The sequence below is a fragment of the Somniosus microcephalus genome, chromosome 21 (genome assembly GCF_052327205.1).
Source record: "Somniosus microcephalus isolate GS21.2 chromosome 21, FLI_Smic_1.0, whole genome shotgun sequence".
Classification (NCBI taxonomy): Eukaryota; Metazoa; Chordata; class Chondrichthyes; order Squaliformes; family Somniosidae; genus Somniosus; species Somniosus microcephalus.
This window is the reverse complement of record NC_141007.1, coordinates 54,059,191-54,080,018: the sequence shown is the minus strand read 5'-3', so window position 1 is coordinate 54,080,018 and position 20,828 is coordinate 54,059,191. Positions and strand designations below refer to the sequence as shown.

The 20,828-nt window shown below is 43.3% G+C and overlaps 1 protein-coding gene across 1 annotated transcript in view; it reads left to right on the top strand.

Moving 5' to 3' along the window:
* Positions 1–6,420: 6,420 nt before the first annotated feature.
* Positions 6,421–20,828, top strand: part of slc38a10 (solute carrier family 38 member 10) — a 129,553-nt gene continuing 115,145 nt past the window's right edge. Inside the window, exons 1-3 of the mRNA XM_085963643.1 lie at positions 6,421–7,613; positions 12,627–12,744; positions 17,148–17,193. Coding sequence (XP_085819769.1) covers positions 7,524–7,613; positions 12,627–12,744; positions 17,148–17,193 — 254 coding nt within the window. The 5' untranslated portion in view covers positions 6,421–7,523. The remainder of the gene's footprint in view (positions 7,614–12,626; positions 12,745–17,147; positions 17,194–20,828) is intronic.

Sequence of the window (20,828 nt, the reverse complement as noted above, 5' to 3'; positions counted from 1 at the left end):
GACCCCCAGTATGGAGTGACACACATGACATGAGTCTAAAGGGGAAAGTGAGAATTAGGATTTTCTGTCAACACTGGTGTTCAAAAATAACACAGTAACATCTTTTAATAAATATTTACATTTTTTAGGAATTTACAGTCGTAAATTGTTACAGGAAACAACCATGCTCCAAGAAAGGCAACGAATCGTCCTATTGATTAATGGAGACAAACATTGCTGTTATGATCTTTAATGATGTGAATATTTTACATACTGAGGCACATTGAATTCTGCAGAATGACAAATTTCTATTACTGTAACCATTTCTGACACCACCACATAAAAGAATTAAGGTACAAGATATACAGTGGCCTGCCACATGATATGACAAATACCCTTCTTAGTGAGGCTGACCGGCTAACTCGTGTGACAAAGTCATGGTATGGTTATACTTAGCCTCATGATTGGAGATACTTATTATAACTCGGCCCCTATCACATATATATTTTATCCACACTTTTTGTTTGTGCCTTTTTTCCCCCTCCCACATGGCAGCTGTCTCTCACTCTGCCAGTGCAATTCACACTTCATCTAGAGCCATCTTTTGTTTCTTAACCTGTCCCATTACCATCTCCTCTTGCCTTGAATATCTCTTAATGCCTCTTTTCTTCTCCTGCCTTCCATCCTATCACAGACCTTCCCTTTTGTTCTTTCATCCCCTCCCCCCTTTCCCAGCCCCTAAACTTGCTTTAAAATCTGTTCCTTTTCCTGCTTGTTTCCAGTTCTGACGAAAGGTCTTAGACCTGAGATGTTAACTCTGTTTCTCTCTCCACGGATGCTGCCTGGCCTGCTGAGTTTCCCCAGTCTTTTCTGTTGTTATATCATATTATATGTTTGACTGCAATACATTCTACTTATAATTATTGTACAGCTTCACTAGACAAAGATCTTTTTTATAGTTTATCTGTGTGTATTCTAGAAAATTGGGAAAAGCTGATTAGTGAGGGCACTTTGTCATTGTGTTAAAGTACTTATTGAGTTTCTAACCACTCACCATTTTCCTGGGCTTTTCAGAAATTATTACCTGGGTCTCGGAAAGGCCTACCTTTGTAAGCAGAATATTGTAAAAAATAAAAAAAATTATACCATTTTTATGAAGACTGGGGCTTGTTTAGGAATTAAATCAATTAGAGTCAACACCGATTAAGCATTTTTATCTCAAGTCATTTCTACAGAAAGCTTTATCAAGTCTAAAAAACATTGAAATGTTTGATCCAGAGGTTCCCAAACTTTTTTTTTGCTGAATCCCCTTCACAGGATCCATGTCCCATGTACTCCCCCCTCTTTTGAAGAATAAGCGGATTGAACTTCTGGGAATGTAAAATGGGTGGTAACGGATCGGCTACCCGCTAAACGCTCGGGCGGGGTGTATAACGGACAACCGATCCGCTATTAACTGTTTTGCGCCCCCACCAAAGTTTAAAGTTCCATCCAGTATTTTTGCATTGAACAAGAGGATTTAATTTCCTCGGCTAACATAACATATACAGTAATAATGGTACCAGTGTCAAACTGGGGCCTGGTGAATGACCAGAAGATCAGTCAAGTCTCGGTTTGTGGGAAGACAATTATGGCACAATAAAATGGGCATTATTGGTGAAAATAACCCCATTCTGCAATAAAAATCATCAAGGCTTGGCTTAGAATTTAGGCCCTAGATTTAACTGTATCCGACACATTCACTAAGGTTAATTATTATCTTGCTCTGTGTGATATCTTGAGACACAGCATATATACACAACAGCATAACATGGCTTCTGGTAAGAACTGTACTGCATGTGGCTTTATTATTATATACAACAGTGGCTCTATTACACTGTGCACATTGAAACTTCACACTCGAGTCATACCGAGCACAAAGGAAGATGGATGTGGCTGTTGGAGGCCAATCATTTCAGCCCCAGGACATTGCTGCAGGAGTTCCTCAGGGCAGTGTCCTGGTACCATCTTCAGCTGCTTCATCAATGACCTTCCCTCCATCATAAGGTCAGAAGTGGGGATGTTCGCTGATGATTGCACATTGTTCGGTTCCATTCACAACTCCTCAGAAAATGAAGCAGTCTGTGCCTGCATGCAGCAAGACCTGGACAATATTCAGGCTTGGGCTGATAAGTGTCAAGTAACATTCACTCCACACAAGTGCCAAGCAACGACCAATTCCAACAAAAGAAAGTCTAACCACCTCCCTATAACATTCAATGGCATTATTGTCGAATCCCCCACCATCAGCATCCTGGGGGTCACCATTGACTGAAAACTTAACTGGACCAGCCACATAAATACTGTGGCTACAAGAGCAGGTCAGAGGCTAGGTATTCTGCAGCAAGTGACTCACCTCATGACTCACCAAAGCCTTTCCACCATCTACAAGGCACAAGTCAGGAGTGTGATGGAATACTCTCCACTTGCCTGGATGAGTGTAGCTCCAACAACACTCAAGAAGCTCGGCATCATCCAGGACAAAGCAGCCTGCTTGATTGGCACCCCATCCACCACCTTAAACATTCACTCCCTCCACCACCAGCACACCGTGGCTGCAGTGTGTACCATCTACAAGATGCACTGCAGCAACTCGCCAAGGCTGCTTTGACAGCACCTCCCAAACCCGTGACCTCTTCCACCTAGAAGGACAAGGGCAGCAGGCGCATGGGAACACCACCACCTCCAAGTTCCCCTCCAAGTCACACACCATCCTGACTTGGAAATATATCAACGTTTCTTCATTGTCATTGGGTCAAAATCTTGGAACTCCCTACCTAACAGCACTGTGGAAGTACCATCACCACACGGACTGCAGCGGTTCAAGAAGGCAGCTCACCACCACCTTGTCAAGGGCAACTAGGGATGGGCAATAAATGCTGGCCTTGCCAGCGATGCCCACATCCCGCGAATGAATAAAACAACCAGACCTTTCTTTTGCCGGTGCCTTGATTTATGACTTCTATCCCAGCCTTACTGCTGTCATCCTCTCCAGCAGGAGAGGTTTGTCCATTTGGCTCCTGGTTGTATGATCCCACAATCTCTCGATTGAGCCCAGCTCGCTTCCAGCTTGTCCCTGGTGACTGGTGCGATTGGAACACGAACCTTAATGACTGCACGTGGCTCCCACTGACATAGGGTAGCCAACCCTCCAGGATTGTCCTGGAGTCTCCAGGAATTAACGACTAATCTCCAGGACACTGCTGCGCACAATGGGAGAAAAATTATTAAAAACAATTGTGACTTTTTTATCATTTTCTTTGAACACTTTTGTATATTTGCTGTAAAGATATTGGAAATGGGAGGAAAAGTCTAGGGGGGGGAAATTGGGTTGCTTTGCGTCTCCCGTTAGCGCCCTAAGAGGGCTAACCGGTAGCGCCCTGCGGCACTGCGCCACCGCCAATGACGTCATCGGTGTGCACAGCGCCCCGCTCATGCCCCAGCTGCGATCTTCGGGAGCGCCCCCTGATTTACTGCCGAACGTTATGTCCGACAGGGTCAGGGGGCCTATCTGTTGCCTGGGAGGTGCAATTTAAAGGCGAGGTGCGGGGCGGCCATTTTTGTTGCTGGCCCCCTGCCAGCACCTGCCTGCGCTCCCATCCCCGGCCTCCTAACCCGCTCCCCCCTCCCCCGCGGAGTGCCGGCTGCGCTCCACGAGCCCCACTTCTCTTGAGTGCCGGTCTCTTTTGCCGGCACTCCTTTAAGAAGGGGAGGAAGGCCTGCAATACCGCGGCACGTAGCACCGCGATATTGACTCGCAGCGCCACAAGAGGGATGCAGTGCGCTTCCAGTAGTGCCCAGCTTCCCTCTTGGGGCACAACCACTCAAGTTCTGGCGCAGGGGCGCTAATTTTTCCTGGCGCTACTGATGTTAGCGCCCCAATTTTTAGCCCCAAGAATCTTCCAACCTGGTAACGAATGTCAGAATTTTCCAGGGGCGGGGCGTCAGTGAGCGGGATTGGTGGCGGGTTGGGTGGGAAAGTGTTTTTTTTCCACAGCGGGTCATGACCCCGCTGTCAACCCGCCGCCACGAGCCTTTCCCAATGTCAGGCCTGTCAGCGCTGAGCAGACCCGACAGGCAGCGGCGGGGGACCCAATTAATCTCATTAACATCTAGTTGACAGATCATTAACAGGCTTTTTTAACTTACCTTTTTACTTTAACTTCATGGCCACAGGAACCACGCTATTCGGGGACCACGGCTATCAACCTGAGGCAGGAGTTCAGTGGCCATTACTCCGGCTGATTACTTAACAGCTTCAAATGTACAGTAAAAGCTCCCACCTGACAGATCATCACTTTCCTCAGCCACATGCTGTTTCTCAGTCCATTTCCAACACAGATTCTGCAGGCTTTCCGTTCTCCATCCAGTATCACCTCATTGGAAAAACTCTCTCACCACTGACAGAATGCTTCTACTTCACCTGCTATCTACTCCATCAACATGGGTGCCCTTTATACTGTCTCATCTTGGTCCTCAGAATCTGACCATGATCAGCCCCAACACCAGCAGCACCTACAAGAACACCAGCCTTCTCCGCAATCACCTGATGCTGCACAGGACAGAGGGCATCAGCACCTGACCAAATTGCTGCCCGGGAGGCCAGGGATGGCCTCATCATGGCCAGATTTACTTCACTTGGTGCTGTACACCCTAGTTGCCACATGATGCGCCAGGTTGGCACCACCCCACAACAACACCATAAAGCATCCCTACAATGCCCAAGCCATTCCTTTCACACTCATCACCATTGCGGGGGGTATCGTTATGTGTTACCATTCACTGCAACTCACTAAACTACTTCCAATGGTGCACACAAATCTGTCCAAGACTGGAAATTGTTGAAAATAAAGATTTCAATGTTTGACAGCACATTAATAGAAACTTTACATAAACATTGGATAAAACTCCCAAGTGGCTACCCTTGTGTGTTGTTAGTTGGTATGATTGCACTAGGATGAGGGTGAGTGTGAGGAGTGACTAGTGAGATGGGGAAGTGATAATGTAGATAGAGAGGGATGGGCAGAGGTGCAAGGTAAGTTGGTGTGAGTAAGGATGTGCAGGAGTAGGGTGGGGAAGACAGAGTGATGGTGATGTGATGAGAGGCACAGCAGGATGAAGTTGAGTGTGCCTTTGTACTAACATTTCATGATCTACTGAGAGCATTGAAACGTTTGCGCTACTGCACCCAGGTCTTCCTGACCACAGGGCTTGTGCCCTCCTCTGCAATGTGCAACCAGGCTGTCTACATCTCTTGGGAGGTCTCTTCTGCCCATCGGAAGGGAAGAGAACCTCCCTGCATGCTGTGACTCCCTCCATAAGCATATGGAGGGAGTCATGGGAGAGCCTGGGTGCAGCCATGCACCTCGTGCAGTGCTTGTCAGTGTTTGCAGCACCTCAATGATGTAGAACACTGACAGCACAAATGTCAAGATAAACTTGGACATGGTCCCTTTAAGGAAACCAGCTGATGACGCACCATGAATGACATCACCAGACCCGATTCCTCTAATTGGCCCGGGAAACGTGCTGGGCAGGCTTAACAAGCCCTATCACTGGAAAGTCATTTCACAGAGCGGGACAGAGCCTGCAGCGGGGCCTTGACCCGCCACGGTAAGTAAAATTGCGGCCGAAGAGTCTGTTCGCTTTCCAATTGGCATGGGAAGACGGTGAGCCATGAGGATGGATGTGTCGGGCGACCAAGCACGGGAGTGTGGGGTGGGGCGGTTGGGAGCGGGTGGTCATCTAATGAAAACTCCAGGAATACATTGAACCAGAGTTGGACCCTACATTGGCAGCGTGCCCCCAGCTGCAAGAAAACAGCAACAAGGTTCACCCTTCACTGTGGGTACAGCTGTTTATTAAATGCACCCAATTTACATTTGTTCAGACCTGGTGTCCTCCTCGTGCCCCTCGATTACCTCGTCACGCCCCACAGTTTGGGAACCTCTGGTCTGATTATGTGACAGTTCCGTTTCAATTAGTACAACAATATCAAGCTTGGTGCAAAATAATTTTATCTCATGCTGAAGCAGGAACTCACGTAACAAAACTTGCAATAATCACATATGTTCCAGTCATGATCTGGAGAAACTGCATTTTAGTCTATTATTCTTTTTAAAAATGAGAGGAATATTCATGAATTTATTGACAATTGAACAGCTAAAATAAAAAAAAGCAAACATCTAAAAGTTGCAAATCTGACATAAAAGCAGCATCTGTGGAGAGAACAGAGTTGTTCACTTTGGCGGGGGGAGGGCTGGTAACTTCAGAAAACCCAGCCGTCGGCACCTGTCGGTGCGATGAGTCCTCCCGAGTCACCGGTGGCGCTGGGCTGGGAGGACCGTTGGTCGGAGGAGGGTCCATCTACCGTCGGCTCACTCCTCGTCAGTCGGGACTTCCTGGAGACGGGAGGTGGCAGGTTGGGGGAAGGGCGGAAAGTGGAGAAATTCGGGCGCATTAGAATAAACGGAAACTTTCTGGCGGCGGGTTAAAAGAAAGAGAGGGGAAAAGCCTCGCGGAATAAGAGGCGGAGGTGGGGGATCGCCGCAGAGGCGTCACCGAGTTGAGTCCTTTGCTCCTTGGGATAATAAGTTGGGGCAACATTTTTTCTTATTATTGAGTGCTTTTTTTTTGGAGGGGGGAGAGGCGGAGGAAGCAGGTCAGGATTGGAGCGGAGAGGAGAGGTGGGCCTGGAGCAGTCGGTGTGAGGGAGCCCGGGCTGTTTGTAAACACAAGCCCAGAGTTGAGGGGAAAGCCGACTTGGCTCCTGAGTTTGCACTGAGGATTCGCCACGTCACGGAAAGTGCCGCCGGCTCTTGGTGTCCCCAGCCGCTCCACTACCCATTGATTCTGCTTTTTCTTATTTGAATTTATTTTACATTGTTTTCCCCTTTCCTGCAGCCTTCTCACTTTTTTTCTAATGCAAGCAACTTTGATTTTCTTTCCCAGTTAATTTTGGTTTACCGCACATTTCATTTTGTGCTGTTGATTTTTTAATGATTCTTTTGATTTTCTTAACTGCATTTAGGGTTAGGGTCGCCTGCTAGCAACATTCCCTTTCAGTTATCTAGCTTTCTCCACCTTGCTTGACAGTAAATTTATTTATATATACAATAGGCTTGCGCTGTAGGACCACTTGTTACATTGCCGATTCTGTCCTAGGTGAGGTTTTTTTTGTGTCGGATACCATTATTTGCCTTGCATACCAGGAGATTTTTCTTTTTAAGTCACGACAGAATTTTTGAAAGTTGCAGTAACAAATTGAAACTAGCACAGTTAGTTTTCTGTTCCGAAATTGCAAACTGGAATTTAGAAAAACAATGTTTCACATTTAGTTTTCCAATATGGACAAGACTTGATAGGCAACTATTTCCCTTTTGACATTTACTGACGCTCATTACTGTTGATTCTGTCAACATCGGGAAAGAAGTAATCCACAGCGAGTCAGATCTTTTTCCAATTCTGAGATTCTGTGATACATTTTCCCAAAAAACTGATCAAACATGACTGCTTCAAACTGGGGCTTCATCATGAACGTAGTGAACAGTATTGTGGGAGTCAGTGTGCTCACCATGCCGTTCTGCTTTAAACAGGTGAGTGAAGATGTGCCAGGTTGCAAGTGTATCAGTTACTCTACTGCAGCATGTTATACCTTGAAGATCTTTTTACCAGTGTGAAAGTGCATCAGCTTTATTTTTTTAACTAAATATGGTGACAAATACATTTCAGCTTGCCTCACCGGTGGCATGTTGTGCCTTGAAAGGCAATGGTTTCAAGTCCCACTCCTGGGAGTTAAGCACATCTTCTACATTGATACTTCAGTGCAATACTGACTGAGTGATGCATTGTCGAGGGTACTGCGATTTGTTTGACTAAAGCCCCACCTGCCTGTTCAAGTGGGCGTAAAAGAATCTATGGCACTATCCAGACAAGAGCAGGGAATTCTTGTGTCCTGGCCAATATTTATTCCTCAACCATCACCACCAAAGCAGACTAACGGGTCCTTTATCTCATTTGCTGTTTGTGGGACCTTGCTGTGTGCAAATTGGTTGTTGCGTTTACTTCCAAAACCACTTCAAAAGTAATTGATTGGTTGTGAAGTGTTTTGCAATATTCTGAGGACATGAAAAGTGTTCTGTAAATACAAGTACATTCTTTCTAACTATCTTCCACTTTGCTCTTTGTCCCAGAATATGATCACTAATACTTGTGTGTGTGTGTGTGTGTGTGTGTGTATATAGTAACCACAAATAACTACTGTTGCTGGCACAAAGTTATGCACAGTAAAAACAGTTGTGCTGTGTATTCTTAAAAGTGAAAAACACACATGATCTTCTCTAGGAAGCTATCAAAATATGTTATAACAAAGGCGTTTCATACAGTTGATAGCTAATGAAGGACTCCCTGATTACGTTGTGATATATGAAATTATTCTAATAAATATTGATATTCACTTACGATAAGTGTGAAAGTTGGCTTGTTTTCAGTTGTGTAGAATATGTAATTAATGGTACCAGTTTGCAAAGCTAACAAGAAAACTTGTTGTTTCATGATTTATAATACTGTAACTTTATTACTAAAACATTTGTTGAATCTGTGGAATTGTTGAAATTACGCAATTGAAGTCCTAGTTCTTTCATTACGGATGGATCTCTTTATATTATGAAAGTAGGTAGTTTCTGCTTGTGAAAACAATATGGTTCTAATGACCAGAGATTTATGTCCCAGTGCTCACTGAACCTTGCGTTTCAACTGGGCCAAGTGGGAAGACCTGTGGATTAAAAAGTTGCCAGTCTATCCATTGTGCAGTGTGGTAAGAGGGTCACTCTGAATTAACATTACTCAGGCCTGCCCTTGCCTACTTCTTTGTGCCCAACTTAATAGCATTCTCATAAAACTGTGAGCTAATTGCCTGCTTGTTCTCATATCCAAGGATAGTAAGTGACCCCGGCATGAGGGGGAAGGGATGCATTTCAAAAATTAGTTAACTTTTTTTTATATTCGAGAATTATACCTGCAGTATTTTTGTTAAATATGTGTATATCCTGTAACAATTTAATGCACTCTACTTGGGTGTTATTACAAGGCAGCAAATGAATTGGGAGAATTAAGTAGTCAAAAACTGCAAGAGCAAAGGGTGAAGGTGAGATTGAGGGTGTGAATAAGTTCTATACTTAACTTGTCAAGTCACAGTGGAGCAGCAATCAGCAAAGCAAATAGAATTTGTGAATGTTATTAAATCAGCCGAGTTTAAGTCCGAGCATGTTTTGAAACTGTATAGCACTCCGATCAGACTGTAAGTTGAGTACTTTGCCCAGTTTTGGTAGCTGTACGACAAGCTCTGGAGGCAGTGCAGAGAAGGGCCACAAACCTAATCTCTTGTCAGGATTGGGGCAAGAGGAAAAATTGGAGCATTTTGGGCTCTTCAGCTTTGAAAGGAGGCAAGGGAGATGGAACTCTTAAAAGGGTATAAGATAGTAAACAGTATAGAAAAGGCAGACACACCAATAGGGCAAGGGGTTACTGGGTCAAACTGCACTGATGACATTCTTCTTCAGAGTGATCAACAAACAAATGGTCTTCTGGGTAAGAAAGTCAAGGCAAAAACCTTGGAGCACTTGAAAGACAATTCAGATACTGGAGGCGTAGGTTGTTCTACCTGGATCAACTGAGATGTGCTAAAAAGCCTTCCTCGTTCATATTTATCTCATGATCTTGAGCAGTTTAACGGTCTATTTAATTCACTTGGTAGCACTCTTTACTCTGAGTCAGATGGCTGTGGGTTCAAGCTCCACTCCACGATTTGATGACAAAATCTAGGCAAACAGTTCAGTGTAGTGCTGAGGGAGTGCAGCATTGTAGGAAGTGCTATCCTTCAAATGAGCTGTTTAACTGAGGCAAACCTCTGCCTGTTTCAGTGGTTCACTTGACTGTTAAAAGATCTCATGGCACTATTTGAAGAAGAGCAGGAAGTTCTCTGGTGTCCTGGCTGATATCCTCTCCTCCGCCAGCACCACATTCATTGGTTATTTCTCATTGCTTTTTGTGGGAGATTGCTGTGCACAAAAAAAGGGTCCCGTGTTCACATACGTAACACAGTGACTGCACTTCAAAGCAATTCATTGTGTGTGAAGTGCTTTGGGACATTTGAGAGGCACGATAAGGTGTTCTATAAATGCAAGTTCCTTCTTTACCTTAACCAGGAGATTAGCTTACAGCCTTACAAACACTCCTTGCTATCTGTAATAAAATTGAAAGTGTAGAGACTCGAAACAGCTTATCAAGGAAGGAATCTGAGGGTTCAATAGTTATAAATGGCTTCTTTCTCACATTTTGACATCATCTGAATCCCTGAATTAGATTGGAACCTTGAAGCTACCCCCTGGTATCATATTGTTTATCATAGATGCAGCTTCAATTTGATGCTTTATCTCCCCTTTTGTGCTGCCAGTGTGGCTGCAAGCTGTCAGTGTCCTGTGTGTCTTCATATGTGATGGCTATAATCACAGAGTGCATTAAAGATGTGATCCCACCAGCACAGATTTATCAAGAAATAATCCAAAGTTAATAATCAGAGAAATTCTGTGTGTAGTACGTATTGTTTTGAGAATAAAGGCTCTCTGGGAATATAATCAAGGCGTTCTAATAACATAAACTGCTCTCTCAGTTTATATGCTCAGATCATGTTACAGTCCACTATCTCACACAACCATCTTTTATATTCTTAATGGATACAGGTTTGTTGTCATTAGGGCTGTATCTTACCTGACAGCATTTTTTGTTTGTTACCACTGGTATATTGCAGACATTGTTGCTGTTGTCTTGCCATCTGGCTTCAGCTCACATGACAAAAAGAGGGCATTTTACTGAAAAATAATCCATGTTCTCGTGTCCCAAAAAAAGACAGTTCTACTGAAACGTGTCATAATAACATATTTTCTATTTTGTTATACATCGTCTATTTCAAAAGCAGCAATCTGATGCTCGATATTCAAAGGGATTGCATTTTGATTGTCCATAATCCTTTCTACCTACAGTTTCCGGTCGACTTTTAGCCCCATGTGCGGCACACATTTTCCCTATACAGACCATTTTAGTGACTGTTTTCAAGATATCTCCATTATAATTGTGGATAAGCAGAAAGGTCATTCGCACCAATGGTGACTTTTGTTTGTGTCCAGCTGGGTAAAGTTATATTGGTGTCAAAAATTGCTTGACGCATCATCGTGGCTTTTACAATTTTACTAGAGGGAGGGAGGGGAGTGGGGTGCAGGGTCATGACCATCCCCCGATTACTTGAGGCCAGCCGATCTTGTACGTCAGGACTCGGCCAAAACTGACTGCAAATAATTTTCCCCGCTTTTAAATTCCCGATTGCCGCACTGGAAGACGCCAGCATGGCTGTGCCGTGCCAAGTTGGCCGAATCTGGACTTCAACCTCCCTCACAACCCCCATCCTTTGACCTTAGCTTCTCCCCAGAATTTTCACAAATCTAAAAGCCAGCACGATGCTTAGTATAATTCACTTGCATTTGTAGCTGTGTAAGAACATTTGCAGGGGCTGATTTTTCCTGCACGCCTCCCACTTGCCCTTCCCAGCCAGGCCCAGGAGTGCAAACATAATTCAGTCCATTAACAAGGCCATGGGGCACCCTTGGCATAGGCCAGCAGCCTGGCTGTGCCAGGCCTGTAAAGCTCGGGCAGGAAATCTAGTGCAGATGCAGATCTGAGAGGCCTGCAGCTATGTTCCTGGGTGTTGGCCTTGAGGTATTGTGGTTGCTGCTGTAGAGTGCAAGACTTGGAAAATCCAGTGACTAAGTTCAAAAGCAAGTTAAAAATGTGGGCTGCTCTTTAGCTTGTTGGACTTACTCAGACTCGAGGGACTGTGTGACAGCTCCTGGGGCAAGCCCAACCCAGTATTTTGGGCTGCCCCTGCGCCTTGGTGTCCCATGGCTGCAGGTTCAGGGGGGGAAAAAACAGGTGGTCAGGAATGCCCTCTTCAGAATCTCTACGTTAGATCTGTGCCCATTGGAGGATTGTGCCGTGCACCAGCTTGCCAGGGAATCCCTGGCAAACATGGAGCTACATAAAGGGGTGGAGATGTGGTGTAACTTGTCTTCACTTTTTTTTTCACATTTGCACCCAAGGAATGGACATTCTCTGGGGGTAAAGGTCATGAATATCAGCCCCTTAGACTTTAAAGCTGCATTCATTTTTATTGTAGTAAATAAGGAATGACCAAAATAACTTAAATGGATTGTACAATTATCTTGATTTAAATGCATTTTTTTCAGGAGTTAAAATCAAAGTCTTGGTGAATTGAATTCAGTCATTTTTAATTCTCACATTCTAGTCTGAGGCTTATAATAGCTCCGTCAAATACTGATTCTGTTGGTTGACATTGTTTGGGTCTGGTTCAGAATTATTTCCGAACAAGGCGCACACCAGATAGTTTCACGACTGAATTATTGATGGGTACTTTAAAATTACTAATGCACATACTGTAGGATCAATTCTTTTGTGGTCCATAACCTTGCTGGTGCTTCTTCCAGATTACAATGGATATCTTATTTCCTGATTTTTTTTTTTTTTTTTTTACCCTGCAGTGTGGAATTGCATTGGGTATTGTCCTGCTCCTCTTCTGTTCCTGGATGACTCACCAGTCCTGTATGTTCCTGGTGAAAGCAGCGAATACCAGCAAGCGCAGGACATATCCGGGCCTTGGTAAGAAACTTTGCATTAGTGCAAATAAGAGATTTGGTTTTTAAATCTAGAAATTAAACCTTTGCATCACTGTACCACATGTACTAAAATACAGCAACTTCAAATACTGCTTCCTCTCCTGTATGTTGCCCAAGTGGTCATTTATCACCTGTGTGCCCAGAAACTGAGAACCAGCCGCCCATTTTACTACAAGCAGTATCATAGCTGAGCCCAATCTTATCTTCAGCTGATGCCCATTCACATGAACTTCAGGGATCACCGATACTGAACCACACTGAGATCAGCTGACTCAGTACAGGTTAATAACTGTGGGGGCAGGGCGGTAAGAAAGCTTCTGCAATTATTTCCATTTTACATTTCTATTCTGATAACCTTTTGAAAGTTAAGAAAACAGGAAACCTAACGCCTCGGGCTGTATTGTGCCTTTTACTAACCTGTTAATGAGTTCAAGTATTAGAATAGCCCCTCATTTGAATTCAACTGCTAGAAGATGTTATGTTTGTTCCTGATGGACGTTGGGTTGTTTGTGGTCCAAACTGTTGCACAGTACGCACCTCTATTGCATCATCCTTAATATTCCCTGCTCTAGTCCTATTTTTCCCTCTTCATTAACTATAAGCTCTCATCCCTGGTACGTTCTTCACAAAGGAGGACACAATTAACCTCCAAGAGATGCCGGGGAACATAGGGTCTGATGAAAGGGTGGAACTGAAAGAAATCAGTATTTGTAGGGAAATGGTGTTTGGGAAATTGATGGGACTGAAGGCCGATAAATCCCCAGGGCCTGATAATCTACATCCTAGGGTACTTAAGGAAGTGACCCTAGAAATAGTAGATGCATTGCTGATCATCTTCCAACATTCGATGGATTCTGGAACAGTACCCATGGATTGGAGGGTAGCTAATGTTACCCCACTATTCAAAAAAAGTGGTAGAGAGAAAACGGGGAATTGCAGACTGGTAAGCCTGACATCGGTAGTGGGGAAAATGCTAGAGTCCATTATAAAAGATGTAATAGCAGAGCACTTGGAAAACAGTGACAGGATCGAACAAAGTCAACATGGATTCACAAAAGGTAAATCATGCTTGACTAATCTGGAATTTTTTGAGGATGTAACTGGTAAAATAGATAAGGGAGAACCAGTGGATGTAGTGTATCTGGACTTTCAGAAGGCCTTCGATAAGGTCCCGCATAAGAGATTAGCGTGTAAAGTTAAGGCACATGGGATTGGGGACAAAGTATTGACTTGGATAGAGAACTGGTTGGCAGACAGAAAGCAAAGAGTTGGAATAAACGGGTCTTTTTCAGAATGGCAGGCAGTGACTAGTGGGGTACCGCAGGGATCGGTGCTAGGACCCCAGCTATTCACAATATATATAAATGATCTGGACAAGGGAACTAGATGTAATGTCTCCAGATTTGCAGACGACACAAAGCTGGGTGGGCGTGTGTGCTGTGAGGAGGATGTCGAGAAACTCCAGGATGATTTGGACAGGTTGGGTGATTGGGCAGAAGCATGGCAGTTGCAATATAACGTGGATAAATGTGAGGTTATCCACTTTGGTGGCAAAAACAGGAAGGCAGATTATTATCTAAATGGCAATAGATTGGGAGAAGGGGAAGTGCAACGAGACCTGGGTGTCCTTGTGCACCAGTCGCTGAAGGTAAGCATACAGGTGCAGCAGGCGGTTAAGGCGGCAAATGGTATGTTGGCCTTCGTAGCGAGAGGGTTTGAGTACAGGAACAAGGATGTCTTGCTGCAGTTGTACAGGGCCTTGGTGAGACCACACCTTGAGTATTGTGTGCAGTTTTGGTCACCTTATCTGAGGAAGGATGTTCTTGCCATGGAAGGAGTTCAGCGAAGATTTACCAGGCTGATACCTGGGATGGCAGGAATGACGTATGAGGAGAGATTGGGTCGATTGGACTTGTACTCGCTGGAGTTTAGAAGAATGAGAGGTGATCTCATTGAAACTTATAAAATTCTGACAGGACTGGACAGACTAGATGCAGGAAGGATGTTCCTGATGGTCAGGGAGTCCAGAACCAGGGGACACAGTCTAAGGATAAAGGGTAGGCCATTTAGGACAGAAATGAGGAGGAACTCTCTACCACAGAAGGCGGTGGAGGCCAGTTCATTAAATATATTCAAGAAGGAGTTGGATATATTTCTTAAGGCTAAAGGGATCAAGGGGTATGGGGAGAAAGCAGGGACCGGGCACTGAATTTGGATGATCAGCCATGATCGCATTGAATGGCGGAGCAGGCTCGAGGGGCCGAATGACCTACTCCTGCTCCTATCTTCTATGTTTCTATTTCTTGTTGCAACATAGATTTGTTTTCTCCACAGCTCCATATTCTTGCTATAATGAAGTGACCAAACTACATAGAATCACAGCTTGCATTTATTGGGCACTTTTAACACAATAAAATGTCCCAAGGCATTTCACATAGGAGAGTGCAGGGATGGAATTGAGGAGTTAGGAGAAATGAAAGAAGGCATGGTCAAAATTTTTTTGAAGAAGCTTTTAAAGGCAGGAAGAGAAGTAGCGAGGGAGCTTTGGAGAGGTGACCATGGAGCTGGGTGGAGACGATGTATTCAAGGACTTTGAAGAGGAAATGTGGTTTAGATATGGGATGGCCGTTGGAAAGGATGAAGAGTTGAATAATTGTTTGTGACAAAGGGGTGATGACAACTGTTTTGATCGGAGTGGGAAACAGTGCCTGTGTAAAGAGAGCCACTTACGATGGTGAGCACTGGGACAAGGAAAGGCCAGGAGTTGGAAAGGTGGGGTGGGGTGGGAAGTTGAGAGTGGGAGTTGGGTCTCGGGTAAGGACCGAGGAGCGGAAAATGGGGGAGAAGTTACAGAACAATTATCGTGTTGGTGCTGGGGTTAGCTGGTGATCAGAGATGGCCTCTTCAAAGATCAGAACCGCAGGGGTGGCAAAGCCATGGCAGGGTTGAGGACGTGATCTTGGAGAGTTTATGCGCAGGTTGAGATTAAGTGAGGGCGATAAGCAAAGCTAGAGAAGATGGGATGGGGGAAGTTCAGGTGAAATGACCATGGATGAGAAGTTGCTGCTTGCAGAGGTTAATGGAGGAGAATAGGAAATAGTTCTTGAAGAAATCACAATGGGGCTTGGGAAAACAGTAGTAAATGAGGACTTTAAAGGAACGGCAGGTGGGTGGAAATTGAATGCACTCCACTGTAACGTAGCCAATGGCTTGTACAGATTTTTCATCAGGTCATGTATATAAAACCCAAAATCCTGTTTGCCATTTTTATGACTTTTTCCACCTGCAACCATACTTCTAAAGATCAGTGTATATTCTTTAAGGGAAGGTAATTCCATAGGGCCATATCATCACGAATAGATATTTACCCATAGAGTTCTTCATATTGTAATAATTTCCTTTCAACTAACCACTTAGATTCTCTGTTGTTACACTCCATTGAGAATTTTACCATTTAGGTTATATTGCTGGTGATATTTGTGATGTTGACTGAACTGTCTGCTGTTGGCTTGTTCCTGATACTGCACCTTTTAATATAAAAATCATGCCACAGTAGGTGGCATCTCTTGCTAAGCATTGAGAGGACGTTAGAATTTTCAGCACAAAGTGTGGCCGATAGCCCGAGTTTCTCTCCTTCCCTGCTGTTTTTTTTGAAGTAGTAACTTCTGAATTCATGAATTGACCATTATGTCAGTCTGTTCCCGATGTAACCGGAAGTGTCATTGCAGCTGAATACAATATGTGAGAGTACTTTGCCAACATATTAAGTGTCCTGATATCATAAAGAAGCTATCACTCTTTTGTGTTACTGTACTCAAGGTGGCTGACTTGGCAATGAATTTTTACTGCAATTCTGCTGACTTGTGTCTAATACCTCATTCCAAATCATAATGGGTATTTCAATGTTTTGGAATTTATTAAAGCACTGTTCTTTGAAGGGAATTCCATGGGGAAGTACCATCGCTTATAGATATTTGTCCATAGAGTTCTTCATCTTGGTCTTGGAATAATAATTTTAAGTAAACACTTTATATAAAAAAAAAAAAAAAATTACTTGCGACCAGGAGCAACTATTATGGGTAAGTACCTGTTAGCGATTATGCATCCTTGTGGAATTACCTTCTCCCATTAAATGGTATTTAGTGCTTCAGTGTCTCATACCAAAATTTGACAATTTTAGAAAGCTGATGCTGACTCTAATACAAAATGTCGCAAAGCTTGATCCTGCACTTCAGGGATTTGTATATGTTTTAAAATTCTTTCACTTCTTCAGTCCTAATTACTCTTTGCGCATTTTATTCTGAAAAGTAATGAAAAATAAATTTAAATCTAATCCACATGCTTGGTACTGTTGTGCTTTCTAATCCGTTGCTTTTTAATTTTTAGCTTTCCATGCCTACGGAAAGGCAGGCAAAATGCTGGTTGAAACCAGGTAAGTTGAAATGTCACAATTCAAGATTATTTTTTAAACAGTGATACTCTTTCATTAAGCATACTTGCACCACAGTTAAAAGTTGTCAAAAATAAAATCTAGATAACATGTCATGCCACACTTTCCCAGCAGGAGTTGAATTTAACACTGAACCAAAGAGATGATCGTCACACCAGCCCTCTGCCTGCACTAATTTTCTCTTTAAATAAGGCCTGTTATTATTCCAGATCAGAACTGAGAACATCGCAAATATGGCTTATGTCATTGTGGGGCTCAAACCTATGATTACTGAAAACCTTGTAATTCTGAAATATTTGGACTATGCAGTTCATGATAGAGAAAAGGGACAAGGGGGTACAGATTTTTGCTATGGCCCTACCCCTCTGTATGTAAATGCTGATCAGTTCTTCTTGGTAAACTGTAACGTGGGGGACCTAATGCCATTGTGAGTTAGCTCACTGGCCTTTAACCTCTGGGATCTGGGTTAAAATTAAATTAAAGATTGATAGGATAAAAGACTTTCTGTTCAACAGCATGGATCCTATGTGAAATGAGTGAAGCCAGGCGCAGCCTTGTTCTTTGTGGGTATGGGCCCCCAACTCTAAGTAGGCATTACATTCAGGCCCTAAATTGGCACACTAATTTCAGAGATTATAAGGACTGTTGGCGTGGAAACTGTCACATTGGTTTGGTGCGGGGGGGGCTGTTGAGATTGGGGCTACTACAGCAAAGCATTGTGGAAGACTGGAGGGAGCTTTACTGCATTTAACTGTGCAGTAACTAACAAGGGAATGCTTGCTTTGACACTGCATGCCTGAATTGGGAAACTTCCATTTCCCACAGCTAACCTAATTTAAGACATCATTATTTTAATAAAAACTTGAACCTGCTTTCATCAGATTTTAAACATAGTTCATGAGTATTTTTCTCTCATTTGGTCAGACCTCTGGATCTTTTTCAAAAATGGGCATAGTTCAAACTGGCATTTTGCCCTGTAAGAAAGCGATGCCAGCTGAATGTCTGTCTTAAAATCACTTCTCACAGATCTTGAGCAGACTTTGTTGTATTTTCCTTCAATAAATGGACATATTCTATATGTCCTCATGGATGCTTGTATAAAAAATGTATTCTCCATAACTTGACAGCCTCCTGTTTGGAATGTCATCAAACTTGTTGAGTAATTTATTGTCATCATTCTGTGTGCTACTTTAAAAATGGACATACTGGAAACTTTCAGAACATTGGACCACTTCTTTCTAGTTCATTTTTGAAACCGTGTGTAATAACCAATAAATTACTGTAGATCTAGTTTGCTTTTTTGTAAGATGCTTAGTAAAAGATTAGTTTGTTCACTATTCTGGCTGAGGTCTTCAATAATCTTATTGTTTACAATCCTTCGTTTTAAGGACAGTTTAAGCTTTTTCCAGGATGTTCCCATTACGTTCCGGACTTCTTGAACTGATGTTTGACAGGAACTTAGGAAGATCCTCAAGTAGAATGCATGTAAAGAAGGTGGAGTCCTGTGGAATTAGTGTGCAGATTTTGGGTTGGATATGGAACTGGATGCATTCTCATAGACAGTAGTTATGAATGGTAGTGGTTCAGCATGCAAACTATTCAGTGATATTGAGGGGGGTAAGGATCTTAGATGAGGAAAATTGATTATAGCCCGAACTAGATGCGATTGGGGGAATGGGCTTGTATCTGGCATTTGTTTTTTAATATGGATAAAAGCAGAGTAATGCACTTGGAAACTCCAAGCATGTGTACATCATGCAGGGTATCATGCTCAAGACTGTTGAGTGGCAGAAGGACCTTGATGCTACAATGCATGAGTCATTGAAGCCCCATGACCAACGCCACAAGGCTATAGCAAAAGCAAATAGTGTTGGGATGTATTGTCAGGGCAATTAAATATAAAACAAGAAATATTATTCTTTCTCAGTTAAATGTCTTGGACAGGCTACATCTTGAAAGCTGTGTCCAATTTTGGTCCCTTCATGTTGTGATATATAGGCTCTGAAAAAGGTTCAGAGAAGAACCAGTAGATTGATTCCTAGTTAAGGTCTTTCAGTTGCCACGATTAAGTCTAGAGAGGCTCGAGCTCTTTATTCTAGAATAGCATAGACTTTGAAGAAATTCAATTAAAGTCTTCAAAATAATGAAAGGTTTATGCTCCGTCCAAGTGGATAGTCTATTTGAGCTAAATAGGTTAGGGAGGATCAGAGGATTTAAGTGTAAGTTACATAAGCATAGAATTAGGTTAGATGCTAGGAGGTACTTTGTGCAGAGAGATGCCAACCTCTGGAACAAGTGGTTAGAACGTGCAGTAAGTCCGGACTCTCTGGAAGCATTCAAAGCGGAGCTGGATCGGTTCAACAACAAACTTCTGTAGAGCCTTTAATGTAGAAAAACGTCCCAAGGCGCTTCACAAAAGCACAATCAGACAAAAATTGACATATTAGGAGTGGTGACTAAAAGCTTGATCAGAGTTAGGTTTCAAGTAGGGTCTTAAAGAAGGAGAGCGAGAGATTTAGGGAAGCGATTAGAGCCTAGATGGCTGAAGGCATAGCCGCCAATGATGTGGCGAAGGGAGTCCGGGATGCTCAAGATGTCAGAGTTGGAGGAACGCAGAGTTCCCGAAGGGTTGTAGGGCTGGAGGAAGTTCGAGATAGAGAGGGGCGACGTCATGAACATGAGGATGAGCATTTTAAATTGGAAGCTTTGGCGGACTGGAAGCCAATGTAGGTCAGGAGTGGTGAGTGAGCAGGACTTGGTGAAGGTTACGATGTGGGCAGCAGTGTTTTGGATGAACTCAAATTTATGGAGGGTGAAGGATGGGAGACTGGCCAGGAGAGCGTTGGAATAGTTCCTGAGAGTGGCTAACATAACTACATATAGAAGGTAGGTTGGTTATTACGGGATGTACTACCCAGTCACTGGTCTCCTGGAACTTGTTTAATTGCCATCGGGGGTTGGAGGGAATTTCCCAGAGTATTTTTCCTATGTTGGTCTATTTTTTTTTTACCTTTCCTGGTGAAGTACTGTGTAGAAGGTGCACCATGCCAATATAGGGCAGGCTTGATGGACAAGTTGGTCTGTACTACTTTTTCATACATTTGTATTAAAACCTGGAAGAAGTGTAAGCTGCCTGCTTTGCTAACAGCAGCAACCTGCATCTTATGCAGCATCTTTAAACTTAAAAATTGTCCCTAGGTGCTCCACAGAGGGGAAAGGAAAAAATAAATAAATGGAATAAAGAAATAGAATACAAAAGCGCATAGGATCTAACGAGCTCTGATCTTGGACTGATAAGGGTTAACACTTGTATCCTATTAGAACTCTGATCACATTACTCCAGAGGTCGTTTACAATTTAAACTGTAATATTTCAGTCTTGACATCTAATCCATGCAGCCGAATAATTGTAGAGCACTGTTCTTCACTAATTATAGACTTCCTTTCTTCAGTAATTAGGGTGTAATTGACTCAGGCTGAAAGGACAGGTCTCTACTGCTTGGCATCTTTTTTGCATCTTCAGTTGAAATGCAGCATTGTGAAATCTTCGAGGCTTCCAGAAAAGCTTAGTGTTTCAAATTGTGTTTTATAACTGCGTGTTAGGCTGCTGTTACACTG